General features: G+C 41.8%; 1 protein-coding gene across 2 annotated transcripts in view; it reads left to right on the top strand.

Annotated features, from left to right (window-relative positions):
* Nucleotides 1-9771: 9771 nt before the first annotated feature.
* The window catches only part of CHCHD3 (coiled-coil-helix-coiled-coil-helix domain containing 3), a 314451-nt gene continuing 301678 nt past the window's right edge, over nt 9772-22544 (top strand). For both annotated transcript variants that reach the window (XR_004351461.1, XM_032643324.1), the window contains exons 1-2: nt 9772-10069; nt 19227-19314. Coding sequence is in view for 1 of the 2 variants with exons in the window: in XM_032643324.1 (XP_032499215.1) it covers nt 9989-10069; nt 19227-19314 (169 nt within the window). In the remaining variant the exon portion in view is untranslated. The remainder of the gene's footprint in view (nt 10070-19226; nt 19315-22544) is intronic.

Here is a 22544-nt window from a genome sequence, read left to right on the forward strand (position 1 = left end):
AGAGCCCAGCCTTTAGACTAAGCCATTGTGGGGAGGCCTTAACAGTCACAGGAAGCAGCCTTAGGGGAACCAAGTCTTCGATTGGCCTGGAGGAGACTGACTCAGTGAGAGAGGAGTCTAAAAGCCATACAATGTTCATTTTGCTCACTGATCTGTAATTTGGGCAGGGCTCAGGTGTGGAAGCTCACCTCTGCTCCATTCAGCATAAGCCGGGCTCGTCTGAAGTCACTCACTCCCATGTCTGGAGAGTGATGCTAGCTGGAAGCTGGGAACTTAGTTGGTACCGTCAGCTGGAACAACCTTATGTGGCCTCTCCATGAGACCTGGGCTTCTGCACAGCATGGCGGCTGGGCTCCATGGATCAACATCTCGAGAAAGAGAGGGCCAAGCAGAGGCTATGGTGCTTTTGATGACCTAGCCTCAGAAGTCCTATAGCATCTCCTCTGCTGCATCCTGTTCACTGAGGCTGTTCTGTTCTATTCATTCATTGCAAAGTCCCAACCAGGTTCAAGGGGAGAGGAAGTAGATCCCCCTTCTTAATAGAGAGTGTTAAAACTCTGGGGAAAAAAAGCACCTGGGAATATAAATATCGGAAATATTGCTGTGGCCGTTTTTGGAAAATTCAGTCTGTGACAGTCGCAGTATAAAATCAGGGCTGTGGCAGTTGGTACACTTCCTCTTCCAGTCAGAAGGGCTCTGGTACTGGAGTCCACTTTAACCTGGGAGGAGACAGAGACTGGGGACGGCAGATGGTGAGAACTAGGTGTCAGCACCCCATCCCAGCTTTGAAAGGCAGAGCAGAAGAAATGAAGTAAAAGAGGAAGGGGGAAGTTGACAAGAATTCTTCCTTCTGCTGTTCGATAACTATTTAATAGCGTGATAGGAGAAGCCTGGCATCTCCTGCTTGGATTTTGTTTCTAATTGAATCCCTCTCTGGGAACACACAGGCAGTACAGTCTTGAAGATGGTACCTATACGAGACTGATAAGGTTCATCACACAGCTCGAGATTAACTATAAATTCCTAATGGGTTGATGTAAGACACGTCTCCACTTCACAGCAGACAAAGAGGCAAACACAATGATCCACGAAAGAAAGAAAGAGAGATGCTGCGTGAGTGAAATGAGCCTTTGTATGTCACCTTCCTCACCTTGTGTTTTTGTAGCTGTGCCTTCAGACTTGCAGATCGCTGCCTGAGGTTTACTGGAGGTTTCTTTCAGGCATCAGTAAAAGTGATCTGTGGGCTGGCCAGGCTTGTATTTTCCATGCTCAGGATTCAGTTTACAACATGTAACTTGGGAAGGGGTATCTGGAGGACTGCTTCCCCATCCAGGAAAGCTTCTATTCCGGGAAGTCAAAGAGGGCTTCCACAGTCCATTGGCGCTTGATGATGCAGGGCTTGAGTGAGAGGAAGTGGAGCTTGCTGCCTCTCTTCCCTCCTGGCAGACTGCACCGTGAAGGCAGTCTTGGGAACACAGCCTACATTCCGCGCCCCAGAGGGCGGAACTAATGCTGCGTGCAGGAAAGTTCTGCCTCAGTTGATCAGGCTGCTCCAGAAGCCTTTGGCATATCTTCCTCTTTTCCATTGCTCCAGTAAGGTTGCTTCCCCATGTCCCTCCTGGCCCCCTCTTTCTTCTTAGGAGGTGTTTCTATTTACATACGGATAACGCCTTTGGACTGGCAGACACATGCACTGAGTAAGTTACCGTGGATGCGAATCAGCACACCAAGCATCAGACTGCTCTCTCTCAAGACACCAGGCTTCCTTTAGGCCAGCTCTTCCCCCTGGGATGTCTGCATTCAGCTTGCCCACCCTCAGAGAGAAGGCCCTTTCCCAGGAATCCTCTAAGGGCAGAGCCGGAATGCTCACCTGCCCAATTTTTTTTTCTTTTTCACCCCACAACTTTAATCATCAAAAACGCTTTGCGCAGCACCGGCTTAATCCGTGGAATGGCACTGGTCCCTCTGTTTGTATGTGCGAGATTTTGTAATCATCAACAGCAGTAAATCCCATTGCACCATGTGGTTCAGGGACAGGACAGCCAAGAAACAGTCCAGAGACAAAAATGTAAGCAGATCCAATCCATACCGGCGTGATGGTCTGTTTGATGTGTCAACTTGGTTACGTATCCATTTGTTCAATCATACACTAATCAAGGTGTCCATGTGGAAGTGTTTTGTAGAATTGACTTGACTTTAAGCACAGGAAATGATCCTCGATATTGTGGGTGGGTCTCACTTGATCAGTTGAAAGGCCTTAATTGTAAAACTGAGGCTTCCTTGAGGAAGAAGGATTTCTGCCTCAAAACTACAGCATCAGCTTCTGCCCCAGAGTTCGCAGGCTGCCAGCCCATCCTTCAGATTTCAGACTTGCCAGCCCCCACGTAAGCCAATTCCTTGAAATAAACATCGCTCTATCTATCTATCTATGTATCTATCATCTATCTATCCATGTATCTATCATCTGTCTATCCATCCATCCATCCTATCTCCTACTATTTCTGTTTCTCTGGAAAACGCTGACTGCAACTGGCATCTAGTGAAAGGCAATAAAGTGGAGCCAATTCATAGTCACAGAAACATATATTGACTTTCCTTACCTCCCTTATCACTTGATTCTCCAATTCCTAATCCCTCATACTCTGTAGCTAACCCCTGGAACCCTCTCTGCAGTGTATATATACACATACACACAAACAAGCATGTATATATCTGTGTCTGTATCTACATGTGTCTGTGTCTGTGTCTATGTCCATTTCTATAGTCTCCACAGCTTTCCTCTATAACACTGCTCGCTCTTCCTCGCTTCCCTTCTCTCCCTCTCCCTATTCTGCTGGTCTCTCTTGTAGTTCACTCAGGCACTTCTGATCCAGATCCACCGTCTTCATGCCTCTGCCTCCCGTGAGAAGCCCTCTCTGCCCAGGGGTGGGGATGGAGAAAAAGGAAAGAGGGAACTGAGAGAGGACAAGCATGTATGTATCTTATTGGGCAAGAGTGAGGAAAAGAGGACATGTATCCTCACATCTTAGTCACTTTTTTAAATTCTTTTTTTTTTTTGACCACGCCCCACAGCATGTGGGATCTTAGTTCCCCAACCAGGGATTGAACCTGCACCCCCTGCAGTAGAAGCATGGAGTCTTAACCACTGGACCACCAGGGAAGTCTCATTTTTTAAAATTCTATGAAGTTTGCCAAACTACTTTTACACTTAATTTTAAAATTCTCCTGAAATCTTCATAACCTGTAAGGTTATTTGTATATTACCGTTAATTTAGATTATGGAGGTATTATTCATTTTTAGAGATGAGAAAACCAAGAATTAGAGAAATTAAAAGTTCGATCCAAGGTCCCACTTTAGGTGTCCCTTTACAAATCACAAAGTTGGGGTGAGAGCCTAAGGTTTCTGACTCCACTGCATTATACTGGTTCTCTATAAAGGAGAATGTGCTTGGTTTACGTTAATTAATCATTTACCAAACATACATCAGAGGCAACGGACTCCAGATAGGTGCAATAGGAAGTTGAATAAGACACAATCCCCACCTACAAGATACAAGGAAGCAATAGTTTGTGGTTTTTCATTGTAGTATAGCATTCCATTGAATGAATATACCACAATTTATTTATCCATTCTAAAGCTGATGGACATTTAGGGCTCTTGTGAATAAAGCTACAATGAATATTTCTGTTTGTGTCTTTTGGGAGACATAAACATTCATGTCTGTTGTGTATATTCATAGGAGTGGATTTGCTGGGTCATTAGCTACTGCATGATTAGCAAATGAAAGGATGAAGCCTCTAATATTTACACTGGGAAGGTATAATTATTCATGCTAGGCTTAAGCCACCTCTGTGTTGGACACCTGCATCACCGTCTCACAGCTGTGCACTGTCCCTCCCCATCTCTGCTTAATAATCTCTGTTGCCATGGTTCCAGCATCCACTGCAATATCTCGTACTGGGCATCAGAGCCTAGCACGTGAGGCTCATGAGGGTACTTTCTCATGGGAGAGCAGCACGAGGTGCTGGCAAAGTACTAAACTGAATGACTAGAGATCTGGAATACTCTCAGGCTCTGATGTAAGGAGGCTGTGTGGTCCTGAGCAACTCAGCCTCTCTGAGAAACAAAGAGGAAGATTAGACGGTTGTCCAGGCCACTTCCACTTGAAAATCCTGTGATTCCTAATCAATGAATTGCATTGTCCACACTCTTGTTCCAGCCTGAGGGCGGGATACCCTGTGCTTTGGAAGATGTGAGTAGAACAGAGTTTCACTGGAGTTGAGGTGCTCTTGAAGTGCCCTCCTTGGGTGCCTCTCTGAGCCGGGGCAAAAGTGGAACCAAAGAAGACAACACTTGCGGGTGAGGACCACTTTGTAGAATATGTACTTAGGGACATTTCTGTACCACTAGCATCAATAAACACGCATTTCTCTGCCTGTCCAACATCACAGCAGAAGTGCTCGTGTAACCTTGATGCATTTCAAGCATTTTTTATTTGGAAGTAAAGAGGCTAACAGCCTGCATTTCAGAAACCTCTCAAGATCCATGACAGGTAGGTATTGTTAAAAGGTTAGGAGAATGTCCCTGTGCTCTCAAATAAAAATGGTTTGAAAATTCATCAAGGCCAGAGGAGCCATTCGGGAGAGATGACAGATGGGATATTTGTGTCTATTTAAGGATTAGAGATGAGAAATGAGCCTCTTCTGACTTGGGCTCTGCTTGTCAGAGATGATCACTCCAAATCCAACACAAAGGAAATCAAGGGCGCCCTGGGACCCTTGCCGGGCTTGAGAGTAGACAAGACAGGAGCTAGGATGGGTTGGTCTCTCACTCCCTGGGCATTTCTCCTCCAATGCCCAGATAGCAACCCTCAGTATGTTAGCCACTATATTCTGATGAACGTAGGATGAGGAGAAAAAACATGAAAATGAAAACAGTATAACAGAAGACTGTCTAGGAAATGGCAGAGAACGGCCTTTTAGAAAACTGCTACAAATTTGTTGAGACTTTATTCTAGAATAATCTCTATGCCAAAGGTACCAGGAAATCTTGGTGCATTGCCAAGTTACAGTCCATGTGTAAAATTTATTTTAACTGTATATGTATCTGTTAAGCAGGTTGCTCACCAGAGTCTACCCTATGACACAACGTGGCACAGCGTATACAATTTATTGTGAACAAGAAATTAATGGCAAAGGGTACTATTAAGACTCACGTTTTTACTAGATGCATGGGTAGTGCAGTAATCGGTTTTACTTCAACGGTGATGGGATACTAAAGGGAGACCACGTGATTTGTGCCATTACTGTGGATACTTTCAGAGATACAGAGAAACATTGTTATACTGTACCTGTGAATGCCTTGTCATTGTAATGCTGACTTGTTTCATGCTATTTTGGGTTTATAATCTTTTCAAGTGTGCTGCCCTAAATTCTTGCACTCAAAATATGTCACGTAAGCACACTTGTGCCCCAGCTTCCACGTACGTTGAGAATCACTATTTTAGGAGTGCACTGTTTTTTATATGATTCTACATACAATATTTGGTTGGGAAGGCTTTAAGGCTGATGTCCTGTTATGGCTTGTGAGATAAGTTTTAGTCCATATTTTCGGAATGTCCTTATATTGATTGTACTACAGTCAATACATACAATCCTGTACACCAGGATTTCTCCTTCTGCAACTTTTTGTTTAAAGTTGGGATTGAAAAGTATGTAGTACAAACCTTCTTCCTTCTGGAGTTTTGTTTGTGATAGTGATTTGGAAGACTGGGTGGATTTGTTTTCAGGGGAGGGGGGCCATTAGGGATGATTGGAATTTTGACAGCAAAAGCATTTATTTGTTTGTTTGTTTTTTGTTTATCTGCAGCATTAATTCCAAAGGTTCAGCATGGTGGAAAAGTAAGAAATCGCTCAGGATGAAGGTATATTGCTTGATGGTCAAACTAAGATTGATGAAGAATCAGACTAGTTCTCCACATGGCATCCAAGTAAACTGTGTACATCCAATGTTTTTACTTAGAGTGCTGGTTTCATGGCCCGAGACTGAAGAAAATATGTTGTATTATTGTAGATATTTGAGTAGTCCTCACGTGATTAGGAAGATTCCTTGGTAAGATGCCCCAGAACCTACGAAACATGGAACAGCTGGGCCTGAAGAAGACTAGGTGTTTTGATTGAGCCAGCCATTACAAAAACTGCAGTTGGAAGGCCTTTCTGAATCCCAGGCAATCCTAGAAGCTGCTGGACTTGTGGGTCTTCACTACAGTACTCTGTTACTTGTAGGACATTAAGCTAATTCTTTTTGCTTGTTTGTTCATTTTGGCCACACCCAGTGGCATGTGGGATCTTAGTTATCTGGCCAGGGATCAAACCCACACCTCTGCAGTGGAAGCCGGAGTCTTAAACACTGGACTGCCAGGGAAGTCCCTTGAAGGTCTGTTTTATTCTAGTCTCTCTTTTGATTGGCTTATTTTTCAACATCTTGGAGCTTCCCACAGTTTCTTTCTTTTTCTTTAACCTCCACCCCCATTTTGGACTTTGTTGAATAATAAATATATTTCTATCACATTTGGATAGCTATACATTCTTTAACAGCTTTATTGATACGTAATTCACATATTATAAAGTTCATCCATTTTAAGTGTGCATTTTAATGAATGTTAGTATATTTATGGATTTGTACAGTCATCACTAAAATCTAAGGACATTTTTATCACCCCCCAAAAAAGAAACTTTGCACCAACCAGAAGTCACTCCCCATCTCACCCCTTCCCTGCCTTCGACAAGTCCAATCGGTTTCATTTTCTATAGATTTGCCTCTTCTGGACATTTCATTTAAATGGAATCATACAGTATGTGGTCTTTTGTGTCTGTCCTTTCACTTGGCATAATGTTGGTAAGGTTCACGCATATTGTAGCATACGCCAGTACTTCAGTCCTTTTTATTGCTGTATAATATTCCGTTGTCTGGATATACATTTCCTTTATCCAGTCATTAGTTAATGAACATTTGAGATGTTTTTTTATGCTAGTATAAATGGAATTGTTTTCTTAATTTTGACTTGTTAATTGCTAGTATATAGAAATACAGTTGATTCTTGTATGTTGCCCCCATCCTACAATCTTGCTGAACTTTTTTTTTTTTTTTTTTTTTTTTGCGGTACGTGGGCCTCTCACTGTTGTGGCCTCTCCCGCTGCAGAGCACAGGCTCCGGACGCGCAGGTCCAGCGGCCATGGCTCACGGGCCTAGCCGCTCCACAGCATGTGGGATCTTCCCGGACCGGGGCATGAACCCGTGTCCCCTGCATCGGCAGGCGGACTCTCAACCACTGTGCCACCAGGGAAGCCCCTTGCTGAACTTTTTAAAAAATTAGTTCCAATAGACTTTAGTGGATTTCTTGGGACTTTTCTATTTACAATGTCATTATCTGTAAATAGAGATAGTTGTACTTATTTTCCAATATGGATACCTTTAATTCTCCTTACAATTTCTGTTTCCACCTATCTTTAGTTTGCCTCATGGTCTGACTCAGTATCACAGCTTCTCTCTTTGCTATTTTTTTCCGTGCTCTGAATTTTCAAGTTTAAATAGAGGCGAGAAAGAAAAAAGATACAGAGAATCTGATTGTCTCAAGTGTTAGCTATGATTTTTGTTTGGGCAAAGCTTCACATTCTAGCTCATAATTCTCTGGCTAATATACGCTGCCTTTGGGTTAGATGATCACTAATAAGCTGTGACCAGAGAGAAAGGGAGACCACAGGTTCTGGGTACCTCAAGAAGGTTTCTTTAGAAGGGGCTGTAGGAATGGCCTGGCTTTGTAATTAATATGGATAGAATACTATGGTTATAGTAGGCGTTTATCCAAGATAAGATTTTTTTTTTTAATTCAGAGGGTTTCTTTGTAATGTTGATTGGAATGGATTATGAATTCTAGTATTTTAATTTTTAAAATTTAAAAATTGAGGTAGAACTGACATGCAACATTATATTATTTTGAGGGGTACAACATATTTGTCTATATTGTGAAATGATCAGCACAGTAAGTCTAGCTAAGTTCCGTTCCCCATATATTGTTACACCTTTTTTTTCTTGTGATGAGGACTTTCAAAATCCACTACAGTTAAAAATACTTTATTGTATATCTAAAGTATTTTTAGATTGCCTGATAAGACCACTTACATGTTTCTGTATTATGTACTACCTTCTCATCACTACCTTCTCATGATTAGCCTACATCCTCTTTATTTGGTCGAAAGAACTCATTTAATATTTTAAGGAGATAAGTATATTCAAGGTAACTAGCTGTTCCTTCCTCTCTCTACTCCCTCCAAGGAACTCTTTCTTTGTAATTAGTTATTTTGGTAAGAATTTATTGTGCCTCTGTTTTATGTAGAACCTCCAATACATGCTATATATTGGGGTATAATTAGGAGGGTATATTTGTGGAGGGGAGGTCCCAAAGAAATAAAAAACATAATTCCTGGGATTTTTAGTTTCCTATAGAAAGAAGGTTGAAACATATTATACAACTTGAGAACAGGTACAAAGTAACATGTAGTCTCAAAACTGCAAAGTAGCATCATACAATTTGGATATGTATATGTTGAAAAGAACAAAATGATGACATGTAATAAACTCAATACTCTGCCACTGACCGGGGATACAGAGGTGAAAAAGACATAGTCTCTGCCCTAAAGATTTCTATAGTAATAAATCAGCACATAACTGGAGCTCAACAATGTGACTGCATTTTCGTGTATACCTTTGGAATAAGAGGATGCATGCTGTGTTGTGGCTGGCTGCCTTTAATGTTGAAATGGACTACCTGAAGTTAATACCATCACTAACCTTATTTCTAAAGAGAATACATATGCCTCTGTAAGACTAAGGTCATATGGGTAAATTTATACATGTCACAGAATATTTAGCAAAAAATAATTTCTAAATGTGTATGTAGACAACTTAAACATTATTTATGTATCTTGTAGAGGTGACATACTAACCTGGACACTTTCCAAAATAAAACTCCTCAACTTTTTCTGATGTAGTTTTAATTCCTCCACGAATTTACACCATCTCTGGCAATCACTTTTCTCTGCCTGTTCTTATTATGGTTTAACTAGCTTATGTAACTGAGGTGGAAGGAGACACACAAAAGTGAATACTCTGCATGCTTGGTGCTAATAAATAATTTTCTCTGTTTTCTCACATGCAGATTTGAAAACCATATTTAAAATTTTACTTTACAAAAAAGAAAAAGTACATAGTTCATGAAATAAAGCCACAGGCCAAATGCAGTGGTGGTTTTTTTTTTTTTTGTATTTTTTACTGGCTAAGACTAAAATAAAGGCTACGTTTTGCCTCGGGGATTTGTTTACAGGAATCTAGGAATGGCTCTATTGGGAGAGTGCATCTCCCTCATTAAACGGTGAGTTCCTTTAGGAAAGAGATTACATCTTTTAACTCGCTGGCCTAAACTTCTAGAATACTATCCTCAAAGCGTGCTTTGTCAGATGAATGAACTTCCTTGAAAGTTGCCCAGTTAGAGGCCGTTTCTGCAGTCAAGATCACAACTCCCAGAAGGCGATGCTCCTCTGGCGCTCACGGTATAAGGACGAGAAACTACCAACACCCATCGTACCAGATCAAGACTACAATTCCCAATACACCCAGTGGGCTCCGGGAACCTTGTCAGGAACCACTTGTTGCCATAGCATCCGGGTCCGCGCCAACCAATCCTAGCGCCCCTCCCGAAGAGAGGCGGGGCATTCGTATCCTCGACCAATCGGAGGCACGTTTGTTGTGGCGCGTGACCGGAGGAGGCGGGAGCTCACGGTCGGCGGCTTCTCCTTGCTTCTTGGGGTCGTGGCCTTGCTCCTCCTGTGGAAGGCTAGAGTCCGGGCCTGTCCACGCGCTTCTGTGCGCGTGGGGCCTGTGGTGCTTGTGGGTCCGCGCTAGGTGTCTGCGGGCGCAGAAACAGAAGCCATGGGCGGGACGGCCAGCACCCGCCGGGTCACTTTCGAGGCGGACGAGAATGAGAACATTACCGTGGTGAAGGGCATCCGGGTGAGTGACAGTGGGCGGGCGGAGGGCCAGTACTCGGACTCGGACCTGGCCTTTCCGGGTTCCGCTCAGCCTGGTTTCCTCCGTCCGGCCCCCCAGTGTTGTCCGGCCTGAAGCTGAGTTCTTTGCAAAGAAGTTGGAAGTTTTTCAAGACGTGGGACATCCATTCAGAGATATTTGCTGGCTGTGGGCCAAGTGCTGAGCGCTGTGCTGGGGCGGCTGGCGGATGCCAGGTTGCTTTAGACCCTCCAAGGGCTCACAGTCCAGTGTAGACTGTATTGCTCAGTAGTTGTGGGACTTTATTTGAAACCCCTTCCTCACTGTACCCATCTGTGAAATGGGGCTTGTCTGTCTTCTCCTGGGTTCAGGATCCAAAGCCTGCTTTTGCACTGCCCACAAGGCCTCTCTCAGGATGAACTGGCCTTTTAAGGAACCCTTTATCTACTCTGTTGTTTAGTACCCTCCCACTGACAGCACCCATTCCGCCGACACACACACACTTTTCGGCCCTGCCTCGGGTGACTTCTCCTTCTCCTTCTCCCTCCTTCACTTTTCTTTCACTTGACATCTTGTCTTTTCCAGGCCCCTGCTCTGTGGCCTGCTGTGCCTAAGTTTTGGACTAGGCCCAGTGGCTTCAAGACTAGGGTCTGCCAGCCTGATAGGACTTGAGATAGGATTGCAAGTTTTCGTACCACTAGGAGTAGTACACTTTGTTCTGTCCAAGACTTTGGAGAGAATTTTTAAATGCTCCCTGAATATGCTTGATACATTAACTGAAAACTTGATTTTTCTCTAGGGTGTCAGCATACCGGCACTAATTTCATTAACACACTCTCTGCTGCACCTGAATTTGGAGCCTCACATTTTTGGAAGTATGATGCCTGATCCTAGTAAATAAAGCAATTTGACCTCAGAAAGTTTTTTTTATTTGCGGTACGCGGGCCTCTCACTGCTGTGGCCTCTCCCGTTGCGGAGCACAGGCTCCGGACGCGCAGGCTCAGTGGCCATGGCTCACGGGCCCAGCCGCTCCGCGGCATGTGGGATCTTCCTGGACCGGGGCACGAACCCGTGTCCCCTGCATTGGCAGGCGGACTCTCAACCACTGCGCCACCAGGGAAGCCCTAGATGTTTTTAAGCTGATCTTTATATTTTTCTCAGCTTGAAACAGTCCTTCTGTTTCTCCTGAGGGGAAGTCTCAGTGTCATGAGTGAGCTTGGTGTTTTCAGCTCAGTTGATTGAAGCATAGTGCTGATGAAGCCCACACTTCAGGGTTGAATTGCAGATAGGTTAGTTCAGCTTGGCTGAGGAAGACATTCCAGATATGCCCAGTTGTCTAACGTTTATGCCATCTCTCGTAAGAATAAGAGTGTGCCACATATACACACTACTATATATAAAATAGATAACTAATAAGAACCTGCTTATAGCACAGGGAACTCTACTCATACTCTGTAATGGCCTATATGGGAAAAGAATCTAAAAAAAAAAGAGTGGATATATGTTTATGTATAACTGATTCACTTTGCTGTACAGCAGAAATTAACACAATATGGTAAATCAACTACAATAAAAATTAAAAGAAAATGTGTTCACCTTAACAGTAACACCTAAATACACTACATGTGTTTCTCTCTGGTGGTTTTTGGCTTTACCAAATATGCCCTCTTTGGACCCCTTTTGTTAGTTTCTCATGAAGAGAATAACTCCTATTTCTTTTATACTTTTCCCTTACTTCTGTGTACACCACTTTTCCAGGCCTCCTGCTTCTATGTTTAGAGCATTTCCTTTTGGACCACTGTGACCATATCACCTGTGGTTACCTTTTTTCATAACAGTAAAGCTTTAATTAAAAAAAAAAAGAGTGTGCCAACAATGCAGCAGACTCAGTCACTGCTGGAAAACCAATTTTGTGTTCCACTGATAAGGGTAGTAATTTCATCTTCATTTATCTTAATATACAAGGGGTAATATTGAGTAAACAACATAAGGTTTTCAGTAACTAGGCTGCATTTATTAATAGATCACATTTTCCCAGATTTTTCTTGCTGAGATCCTCAGCAGTTAGCAATTAAAGGACTTACAATGTAAAGTTTAAAGTTTCTTCTCACTAGGTGTTATTTTCACGTTATTTATTGGGTCCTGGTTTTCTCTTTCCCCTTATCCTCAGCAGTCAACAGCTCCCCTTCCCCCCTTCCATAAAATAACCTGTATTCTTACACCTGATTCCAACTTTGAACTCATGGGTTGGACGAAAGGCCACCCGCTTGCCTTGCCCTCCTCTCCCAAGTCTAAAATAAATTTATTGTGATGGAAAGACCAAGCATTTTGATTACTCATATTACATGTGCATAATAGGATGTTTCTGAGCACCTGCTGTGCCTGCTTGGGAAGTGTGCCTTCCACTCAGTCTTTCACAAGTTTATCTGCAACATCAAAGCTGTCAGTGAACTTTTCCAGAGCAAATGTCAACTTCGATAAGTATCATTTTCAAAGTAATATTTATCATGCTTTCCAGGCATAAACTAATCTCTTCAACTGGCCATGAAGTCGCAAGCTGAAATTCACAGGAGCCAGTTATGGTAGCAAGGATACTGATGTGGAGCACAACCTGTGCTTTGGGAAGTATTAGCCATTGAGAGCCCCTAAGTTATTTCATGTGGGATTTGGCTGAGGATCCTGGAGAGGGTCCATTAACAGAGGCTACAAATCCAGTCAGTCGTTGGGAGTCCTGAGGAACGTTGTTGGAGTAGTTGACTGGTCCCTTTCCACTTTAGGTTCCATGAATCTCTTGCGTATATATTTACCATGATAAGCTTTCTAGGATTTTCATACAGACGGTAGAAGTTCATGTTTTCCACTAATAGCAAATGCAAAGAACACAAGTGATAATCTACAGACATAAGCTAAAAATTATACATGTGTATATGATAGTATAGAATAGTCCCCCTTAAGTAAGTATTTGGGAGTAATGTCTTCCAAATAATAGTGGCAGTTTTTGAAGCCTTTGTGTTGAAATGGTAGGTGAAAAGAAAATGACCTGTGTTACATGGAAAGAGGACCAAGTGAGAAAAGTGGGTCTGAGTCCTTTAATCAGTTTGCTAAGAAACACCTGGAAGAAGTTGAAGAAAACCTATTATGGAGGTGAAGGTCTGATTTGTTTCTGTCTAATGTGGTTCCTATCTCAGCCTCTTGGAGAGGGGCAACTTAAAAAGGAGTTCTCTTCCTCCTTTTACTCTGTTCCTTGGACGTAAAAATACTTATTGTCCATCTCACGCAGTCTCTAGTTTCTGAGAAAATACTAGATTCTGGGTTGTTGAGTGGTGTACTTGTGCTGATTTTAGATAAGACCAACCAAGGTGGTTGGGAAGACTATAGAAGATGACACAACCTTTTCCTCTTCTCTGGGGCACGTGTTCGTATGGGGTGTAGTACAGACTGAAAATTGGCAAGTCCCATTTACTTAAATTTGTCTTCAGGAGCAGTAGAGAGTAGGGTGGATAATCAAAGTCAGTGAACTGAATTCAGCTCTGCTGGCAGGCCCTCTTCTTTTCGTTCTCCCTTATATTAGAACAGTGGTTCTTAACTTTTAGTTCACAGACTATTGTAAATCTGTAGGCTACGGACTCTACCCAGAATAATGCAATAAGCAGAAAATTTTGCATACCATTGAGGAATTAATCCATAGACTCCTGAATCCATGGACCCCAGGGCATAATTCTAGCATCAATGTGTGTGTTTCTTTGCTACAAATAATTTCTGTAAATTGCACTTGGTATTTGCCTTGGTGGAGATTCCAGAGATGTCTGGAAACCAGGTATAGTAGGTATAGATCTTTAAATAGGAAAAAAGATTTTCTGAAAGACGTACCCTGTTTAAGGAAAGATGTTTCCTAAAGAAGTTGCTGCTGATACAGAGGCTGCTTGTCCGGCTCTTGCAGAAGCTTATGTTTTACCTTTGACCCCTTTTGGGGTCAGGTTGCATCACAAAGAAGAGTTGTTCTCCAGCTGCATATTGTGTGTATAACCCAGGCCAGCATCCCTAAATCTTGTCAGCTGCTTCACAAGCGAGTAGAGTCCCCCAGTTCACAGAGGAGATCAGGTGAGAGTGCAGGCCTGAACTTATTACTGCAGCTGGGAGGTCAGTTCAGTGAGTATCAGCTTGAGATACAAAGTATAGCCCAGCTATTGCCTTCTGTCAGCATAGTTGTGACTGGACTGGGGAGAGGGTAGATTGCTTGAGTAGGCAGAGATGCAACTGCAGGCTTCCATGCGTGCTCCTTTGGGAGGGCCTGAGGATACATGTGTGAACGATTTCTAAGGACAAAAAAGAGAGGTTGACTCTCAAGGCAACTCTGCAACGTGTTTATCAACTTAAAAAATGAGTTGTGTTCCCTTGGACGACATGCGTATCAATTTACTGAGGTATAACTAAAGACCTTATTGGGAAATGTTTTGAATTGACTGACATTAAGTACAAGTTTTGAAGCATCAGATAAGCCATACAAATAAAAAGTTAACAATGAAATAAGAAATAATTAATGTTTATATTGAAAGAGACTTGTACTTTTACTATGCAAAGAGCGTAGAGAGGGATAAACGGGCACCGTATATACTCCGACCAGGACTTAATGCAGCTGCTTCTGGCAATAGCTGTAGGCCTTGTCTTCATACACCACATAGAGAAGGAGCTCATTACAAACTTGGGCAGAGCTGATGAACGTGAACCGAGATGAATGACCTGTTGAAGTCCTAATGGCTGGAGTTGTGTTAGTAATAACTCTGCCAGGTATTTGTGTAGCATGTTGTAGTCTGCAGTGCATCTTGGAATCCTTCCGCTGTAACTCCAGTGGTAGGTGTTATTTTCACTGTTTTCAGATGAGGAAAGTGAGGCCCACTGAGGGTTATATAGCTAGTAGGTGACCAGTGCTTCTTCCTCTATTCTGGGCCAGCTTCTTGTAACATATGAAATTATATATGTCAAATTAGCTTTATATATATTAGCTTTAAACACATAAATTATATTACATATATAACGTATTATATGATATAATACATAGTATATATCATATGTAATATAAAATATACATATTTACATTACAGCATGCTATGTTAATATGGTACATTAAATGTATATTACCTTATATATTGAGTAAACTTTATATAAATTATATATCAGTTAAAATAGTTTTAAGATTCTAAAACTTAATAAGGCTCATTTTATTTCTTTAAGAGGAAGTGATACATTTTTACTTTATTGTGTGTGATTAAGGAGTGTATTATTTAATAGTGGAGAAGGCACTGGACTAGAGAATGGGGGTTACTGGTTGCTGTCCTGATGCTGCCAGTAGCTGGATGTTACTCAGGACCTCTTTTTTCTCACTTGTGAATTGAGAGGATTGGAGTCAGTCTTGAGGGGTTCTTCCTAAGATGTAGCTCAGCTTTGTAGATGAGTTGCAGCAACAGTCTCAGTGGCTGTCAGTTGTTAGAAAAGCAAAGTGCCTTGGCACTCTCCTTCCTAACTTCCACTTCTCTTCCAAGAAAGGAGTCATGGTTTTTCCTTAAAAGGTTACAACTTTTGAGCTGTGGACTTTCCCTTTACTGTCTCACCTCCATTCTGGTTTGGGTCATGAGATATAAGTAACAGTTCAGGTACAAACTGTTTTGTTCACTGATGTCTCACAAGGGCCTCAATTAGTGCTTGGCCTAGTAAACCTTGTTGAATGGCTAATACAGGAGCTCACAGTTTTGCAGAAAGGCAGTTGCTTGTTCTGTCACTGGAGCACTGCACTGGAAATTTGTGCAAGGTACCTGTGGGGCACAAGAAGGGTAGCCTTGGGTAAGCAGAATTGGAATGAAATGGCTTTAGTGTTTGAACTGAATTTTGAAAGGCAGTTCTCTCCCAAGGGGCCCAGGGAGAAGGCAATGTAGCCATGTATAAAGGCAAAGAGATGGCAACAAGTAGCCAGTGTGGGTGGCGAACAGGGTATGAGGTCTTGGGGGAAAAGCTATGGAAGCTGAGGTTGGAGAGTTAGGCCATAACCAAATGAAGAGGAGGTCTTGAACGCCACACAGAAGAATCAGGACTTTCTTGTCAACAGAGGTAGCTATTGAAGGATTTGAAACGGGAATTACCATAATCAGATTTGCATTTTAGGAGGAATATTGATGGTGCCATGAATTAGGGCAGGGGAAATGGGATGCGAGGAGAGATGATGAATTCATTAAACTTTGAGGAGTTGAGGAAGTCACGGCTAAGAGAATAAGAGAGAGAAGAGTCAAGAAGTCCTATGTTTTGATTTAGAAGCTGGATGGAGGTGGTGTCATTAATGAGATAAGGAAAGCAAGAGGAAGAAGGGAGTTTTGGCAAACGTGAATCCAGCTTGCGACGTGTTGGGTTTGAGGCGCTTGTGATCTGTCCCAGGGGAGGTGTCCATTAGGCAATTAAGTGTTTAGGTCTGGCTTTCGGAATACAGCTCTTGGGCTGGAGATAATGGTTTAGAATTCATTCATTAATCAACAGCAGTTAAAAAAATCAAGGGAGTGAATGAGAGTACCAGCAAGAGCATGTAGAGTGAGAAGAAAATCAAGGCAAGGAACAAAATGTGGGGACCTCTAGCATTCAAGGGGAGGGGAAGCCTGCAGAAGAGAGAAGACTCAGCCAGAGTCCTAGGACAAGCAGGAAGGGATGTTGGAAAAGCAGGGGAGGGGTTTTCGGAAGAGGGGAGTGAGCAAAAGGAAGTCATATAAATTAGGTGCTTTATAAGTATAAATAAAAAAGATTTATTTATATAAACATAAATATAGAAGGTTATTTATTTGATCAGTGGTGACTTTTACTGGAACACTTTCTCTGCTGTATTGGGTTACAAGCCAGATAGTGGTGTGTTAAGGAAGTGGAAACTGGAAGAAGGTTCTTAAGGATGTGGGAGGGGGATCACCCCATTACTTGACCTGGAAACCTTCTTGATGATTTCTGCTTCGCCCTCATCTAGTCAGACAATGAATCTGGCAGTGAAGGGGACAGCTGACTGTGACCTTGACACTCAGACTTCCTGGGTTTGAATCCTGGCTGCATTGCTGACAACTCGTAAGGTCCAGTGCAAATTATTTAATCTGGCTTTGCTTCAGTTTCCTCACCTATACAATGGAGGTAATAAAAGTATCTCAGGATTGTGAAGGGTTAAGTGGGTCAAGTGTTTAGTTTAGTGTAAGTGCCTGGCACATAATAAGCACTCAGTGAAGGTTAGCCATTTTGAATCCTAAATATCTTTTGAATGTGTTCTCCCTGGAACGTGTTTTTTATTTTCTAAGAACAACTTTATTGTGGTGTAATTTACATATAAAATTCACCTGTTTTCTGTGTACAACGCTTTCTAATAAATTTGCAAAATTGTGCAACCATCACCACAGTCCAGTTCTAGAACATTTTCATCATCCCAATAAAATCTTCATGTCCATTTCTAGTTAATCTCCATTCTTATCCTAGCCTTAGGCAACCACTTATCTATTTTCTGTCTGTATAGAGTTACCTTTTCTGGGCATTTCATGTAAATAGAATTATACAATATGTGGCCTTCTGTGTCTGGCTTCCTTTACTTAGTTGTTTTTTGGGTCTATCCATATAGAAGCATCTATCAGAACTTCAGTTCTTTTTATTGATGAATTGTAGTCCATTGTATGGATATATGTTTTGTTTATCCATTCACTGGAATATGGGTATTTGTTTGCTATTATGAGTAATGCTGCTCTGCACATTCCCAGGCAAATCTTTGTGTGGACATATGCTTAATAGCTTCTTAATTGGTCCTTTAGCGTCCTTCAGGGGTCCTCTTCTTTTCTTGTCCCCCTCCAGTCTGTCCTCCATACTGTAGCTAGAGTGATCTTTCTAAAATGCAAGTCTGATTGTGTCATTACCCTGCTTAAAATCCTTCAGTAGTGCCCAGCCGTCCTCAGGATCTAGTTCACCTCCCTAACTTGAAGGATTTACTAAGAGTCTTCAAAATCTAGAATCTTGTTTCCCTCTTCACCTTCCCTTTCACTAAGCCCCCTCCTCAGCTTCCTGCTTCAGCCATTCTTTTATTCATTCATATAGTTTCATTTATTTAACCATTCACTCATTTAACCAGGCTTATTGAGGCTCTGGGGATATAATACTAGACAGGACAGCCAAATCCATGCTTTCCTGGAGCTTTCTTTCTAGTGAGAAAGGCAGGCAATAAACAAGAAAGAATCAGATAGTGGTAAGTGCTGTGAAGAAAATAGAAAAGGATGATCTGGTAAGTTGCGGGGTGGGGGGTGTTGTGGGCTGATGACTCTCAAATCTCCTAGCCTGAGTTCCTCAGAGCCCCTGCCCTGTTGCCAACTGCCTGCTTGATGTTTCCCCTTGCTATGCTGATAAGCCCTGCTGCTTAACTATAGCTTCATGCAGTACTCTCTTCTTAGAGTACTCTTATCCTACTCCTTCTCTTTCTAAGTACTCTTCATCCTTCTCAGCCCCCGGCTCAGCCTCACTCCCACAGCCTGTCTAGATGCCCTGCCCATCTGCCCATTGTGCTGTCAGCCCTTCCATTACAGGCCAACTGCATTAAGTAACATCCTTCACATTATATTTAAATGCATGATGATTGTCTGTTTCTTCTTGACTTTAAGCACCTTGATGACTTCTGCCACCCATAGTTGGCTGGCACACAGTTGGTGCATAATGAAATCTGTTGAAAGAGGGATTGTTTGTGGTTAGCCTTGAACGGGAGGGAGGGAGGGAGGGAGGGACACCATTTCATTTGGGGCTGGAGGGAAAGAAGGAGCTAAGGCCTGCTGCAAGCTTAATTTGTAGGACAGGGGAGGAAAGTCGAAGGAGTTCTGATGGCTTACATTTTCTCAGAGATTACAATTTAGTGCACAGTATAAAATGAGGAAAAGAGTTATTTATAATGAGCAATTAGCAGTGCATTAGAAGAAATGAAGTAGTGCTATGGGGTGCATCTTGAAATCTTAAAATTGTTCTTACTTGCTTTTAGTGTTACAGCTATTAGATTTAGTCTAATTTCTTCGGGGCATTTGTTATGCATACTGGTATGGATGGCTGAATTACTTGGATGCTACTGTACTGTTTTCTTTCTTGTTCTTTAATAATTGATTTTATTTTGACGTTGCTTTTTCAGCTTTCGGAAAATGTGATTGATCGTATGAAGGAAACCTCTCCATCTGGTCCGAAGTCTCAGCGGTATTCTGGTGCTTATGGTGCCTCAGGTATTTCAGAATTTTAATTTCTGAGTTCTTAGCAGAAAAATTATAAGTGGTAAAGTTCACTCAACAGTCAAGCTCTTCTGCACTTCTGTCTTTTGTTTTTTGGATGTTCGACTTTTTATGGGGGAATAGTCTTCCTTTGGTATCCATGGGTATTGGTTCCAGGACCCTCTTGGATACCAAAATCCATGGATGTGCAAGTCCTTTATGTAAAATGGGTAGTACTTGCTTATAACCTATGCACATCCTCCCATATACTTTAAATCATCTCTAGATTATTTATGATACCTAATACACTGTAAATGCCAAGTAAATAATTGCCTGCATGGCAAATTCAAGTTTTGCTTTTTGGGATTTTCTGGAATTTTTTTTTTTTTTCCTGAATACTTTCAACCTGTGGTTGGTGGAATCTGTGGATGCGGAACCTGCAGGTATGGAAGGCCGACTATATTGGTTAGTACCAGGGTTTCTTTTAAAATTCTTTGAACTAAAAGTGGAATGAATCTACTTTCAAACAGTCTTTGGGAATGTTTTTTCTCTTCCGGCTCCTGAATCCTCTGTTAGGCTTTGGAAGGTTATTTCATATCTTTTTGTGTAAAATGAATTACTTATAGGGATATGAGAGGTTTGGGAGTAAATATTTATTAAAAAAAAATTGAACTTAGAAAATACTGATTTATTGCTTCCAGATGAAAATCTCTGATGATTTTACTATCTTAATAGATTTCTTTAAGTTTCTTAAGTTTATTCCTTCATAGTCTTAATTATTGAGGAAAATATGATGTTAAATGAAATCCATAGAGAATTATTGTCTCATTTTACCTCTCTTATCCTGTAGGATAAGAGACTGTTTCTTTTTCTTTCTTTTCTCTCTTTCTTTTCTCTTTCTCTGTTTCTTTTCTCTCTCTTACCCTGTCCATTTATTCATCCAACTAATATTTATTGAGCACCTGCTATGTGTCTGGCACTGTTCTTATTGCTGCTAAATTTGATGGATGGACATGCTGTTTTTTGGTGAAATGGCAATGAGAAAATAGTTGAGATGATTAAACTTGGACTAAACGAGAATTTTCATTATTTATTAGAAAGGGGTATTGTGTGGTAAATCTGGTTATAGACTGAAATACCTTGAGAAAGATGAGATGTTGCCCAAATGCCATTCACTTGGGGGCATTTGTGACCCTCTTACTAATCATTAAGTCAGTAACCATGAGTTGAACTTCTGATGTGTGTAGAGCAGAAGGTGCCAAGATGAATAAGAAATAGTTCTTGTCCTTTGCAAACTTTTTATTTAGCATTAAGAAGTGTTCATCGTTCATTAAGGTTAGATAGAAGGTGACCACCCCCTCTGCTGGAAACCCTTTTTTTGGCTTCTGGGCCACACTCTTGGTTTTCCTTATACCTTACTTGCATCCTTAGTCTAGTCTTCTTTGCTGATTTCCACTAATGTCATCAAATTGTATGCCTTTTGAGTCATTGTGTAGATGCCCGTGACTCCCAAAATTGTATCTCTAGCCCTGACCTCTCCTTGAAACTTGACTCCGACAATTGTCTACTTCACATCTCCACTTAAAATTCTTCAACTTAGCAGATCCAAGACAAAGCTTTTTATTCTTCTTCAGAGTTGCTTCTCCTCTTTATCTTTCCCAGTAAATGGCACTGGGATTCATCCTTGTTTCCTCTTTTTTTCTTAATTTTTTTAAAAAAATTATTTTATTATAAAAGGGATTACAGATCTTTTAAAAATTTTATTTATTTTTTATTTTTGGCTGCGTTGGGTCTTCGTTGCTGTGTGTGGGCTTTCTCTAGTTGTGGCGAGAGGGGGCTACTCTTCATTGTGGTGCATGGGCTTCTCATTGTGGTGGCTTCTCTTGTCGCGGAGCAGGGGCTCTAGGCGTGCGCTTCAGTAGTTGTGTCTTGTCGGCTCAGTAGTTGTGGCTTACAGCTGTAGAGCACAGGCTCAGTAGTTGTGGCACGTGGGCTTAGTTGCTCGCGGCACGTGGGATCTTCCCAGGCCAGGGCTCAAACCCGTGTCCCCTGCATTGGCAGGTGGATTCTTAACCACTGCACCGCCAGGCAAGTCCCTTTCTTAATTCTCATATTAGACCATTAGCTAGTCTTGTCAGCTCCATCTCCAGAATATGTTTGGATATGTTCTTTGCTTGTCTATCTTTACTGCTGCAGCTCCAGTCGAGGTAACCACCATCTCTTACCTTGTCTTTTGCTGAAGCCTCTTAACTGGCTCCCTACTTCCACTCTTGTCCTCCCTCTATGCTCTGCCAAGCACCCAGAGGCCTCAGCAATCTTTAAAAAAATACGTCAGCTCATATCATATCCTAGTGGTAGATCTCCATGGTACTTAGAATATAATTTGAATTGCTTTTCTTGGCTTCTGAGGTACACCATGACTTGTCCCTTTTTGCTTTTCCAACATTATCTTTTGACATATGGATATTTTAAAAATTGGAATTTGATCTAAAATATGCTTTGTTCTAGGTAGATTTCTTCTTTTCCTTTTTTTTAAAAAAATTATTTATTGTATTCTTGCTGTGTCGGGTCTTAGTTGCAGCATGCGGGCTCTTCATTGAGGCATGCGGGATCTTTCGTTGTGGTGCACGGGCTTCTCTGTAGTTGTGGCACGCTGGCTCCAGAGTGCGTGGGCTCTGTAGTTTGTGGCATGCAGCCTCTCTAGTTGAGGCATGCAGGCTCAGTAGTTGTGGCTTGTGGGCTTAGTTCCCCCGCGACATGTGGGATCTTAATGGGTTTGACCAGGGATTGAACCCGCATCACCTGCGTTGGAAGGCGGATTCCTTACCACTGGACCACCAGGGAAGTCCCTAGGTAGATTTCTTTTCTACCTACTATGTTAAGGAGATAGGATGGTGATGGTGAACTAATGATGGAATAGTAATAAATAACATTTAAGTAACGTTTATTACGTGCCAGGTACTCTGTTAAATCCTTTATGTCTAGTTTGTGTAATCTGTATAATCCTGTGAAGAAGGTACTGTATTAAGCCATTTTACATGGAAGAAAATTGAGACTTGAAGTGATTAATTATCTTGCCCAAAGTCACACAGCTGGTGAGCAGTGGATGTGATACTTGAATTCAAGTCTGTTTGACTCCAGAGCAAATGCAGTAAACCACTCTGTTTTATTATCATTTGAATGACATCTTGCTTCATTTGTAGAGAGGATGTGACAGAAACTAGTTGTAGGGAAGGAGCTGCTTT

The sequence above is a fragment of the Phocoena sinus genome, chromosome 9, assembly GCF_008692025.1.
Source record: "Phocoena sinus isolate mPhoSin1 chromosome 9, mPhoSin1.pri, whole genome shotgun sequence".
Lineage (NCBI taxonomy): Eukaryota > Metazoa > Chordata > Mammalia > Artiodactyla > Phocoenidae > Phocoena > Phocoena sinus.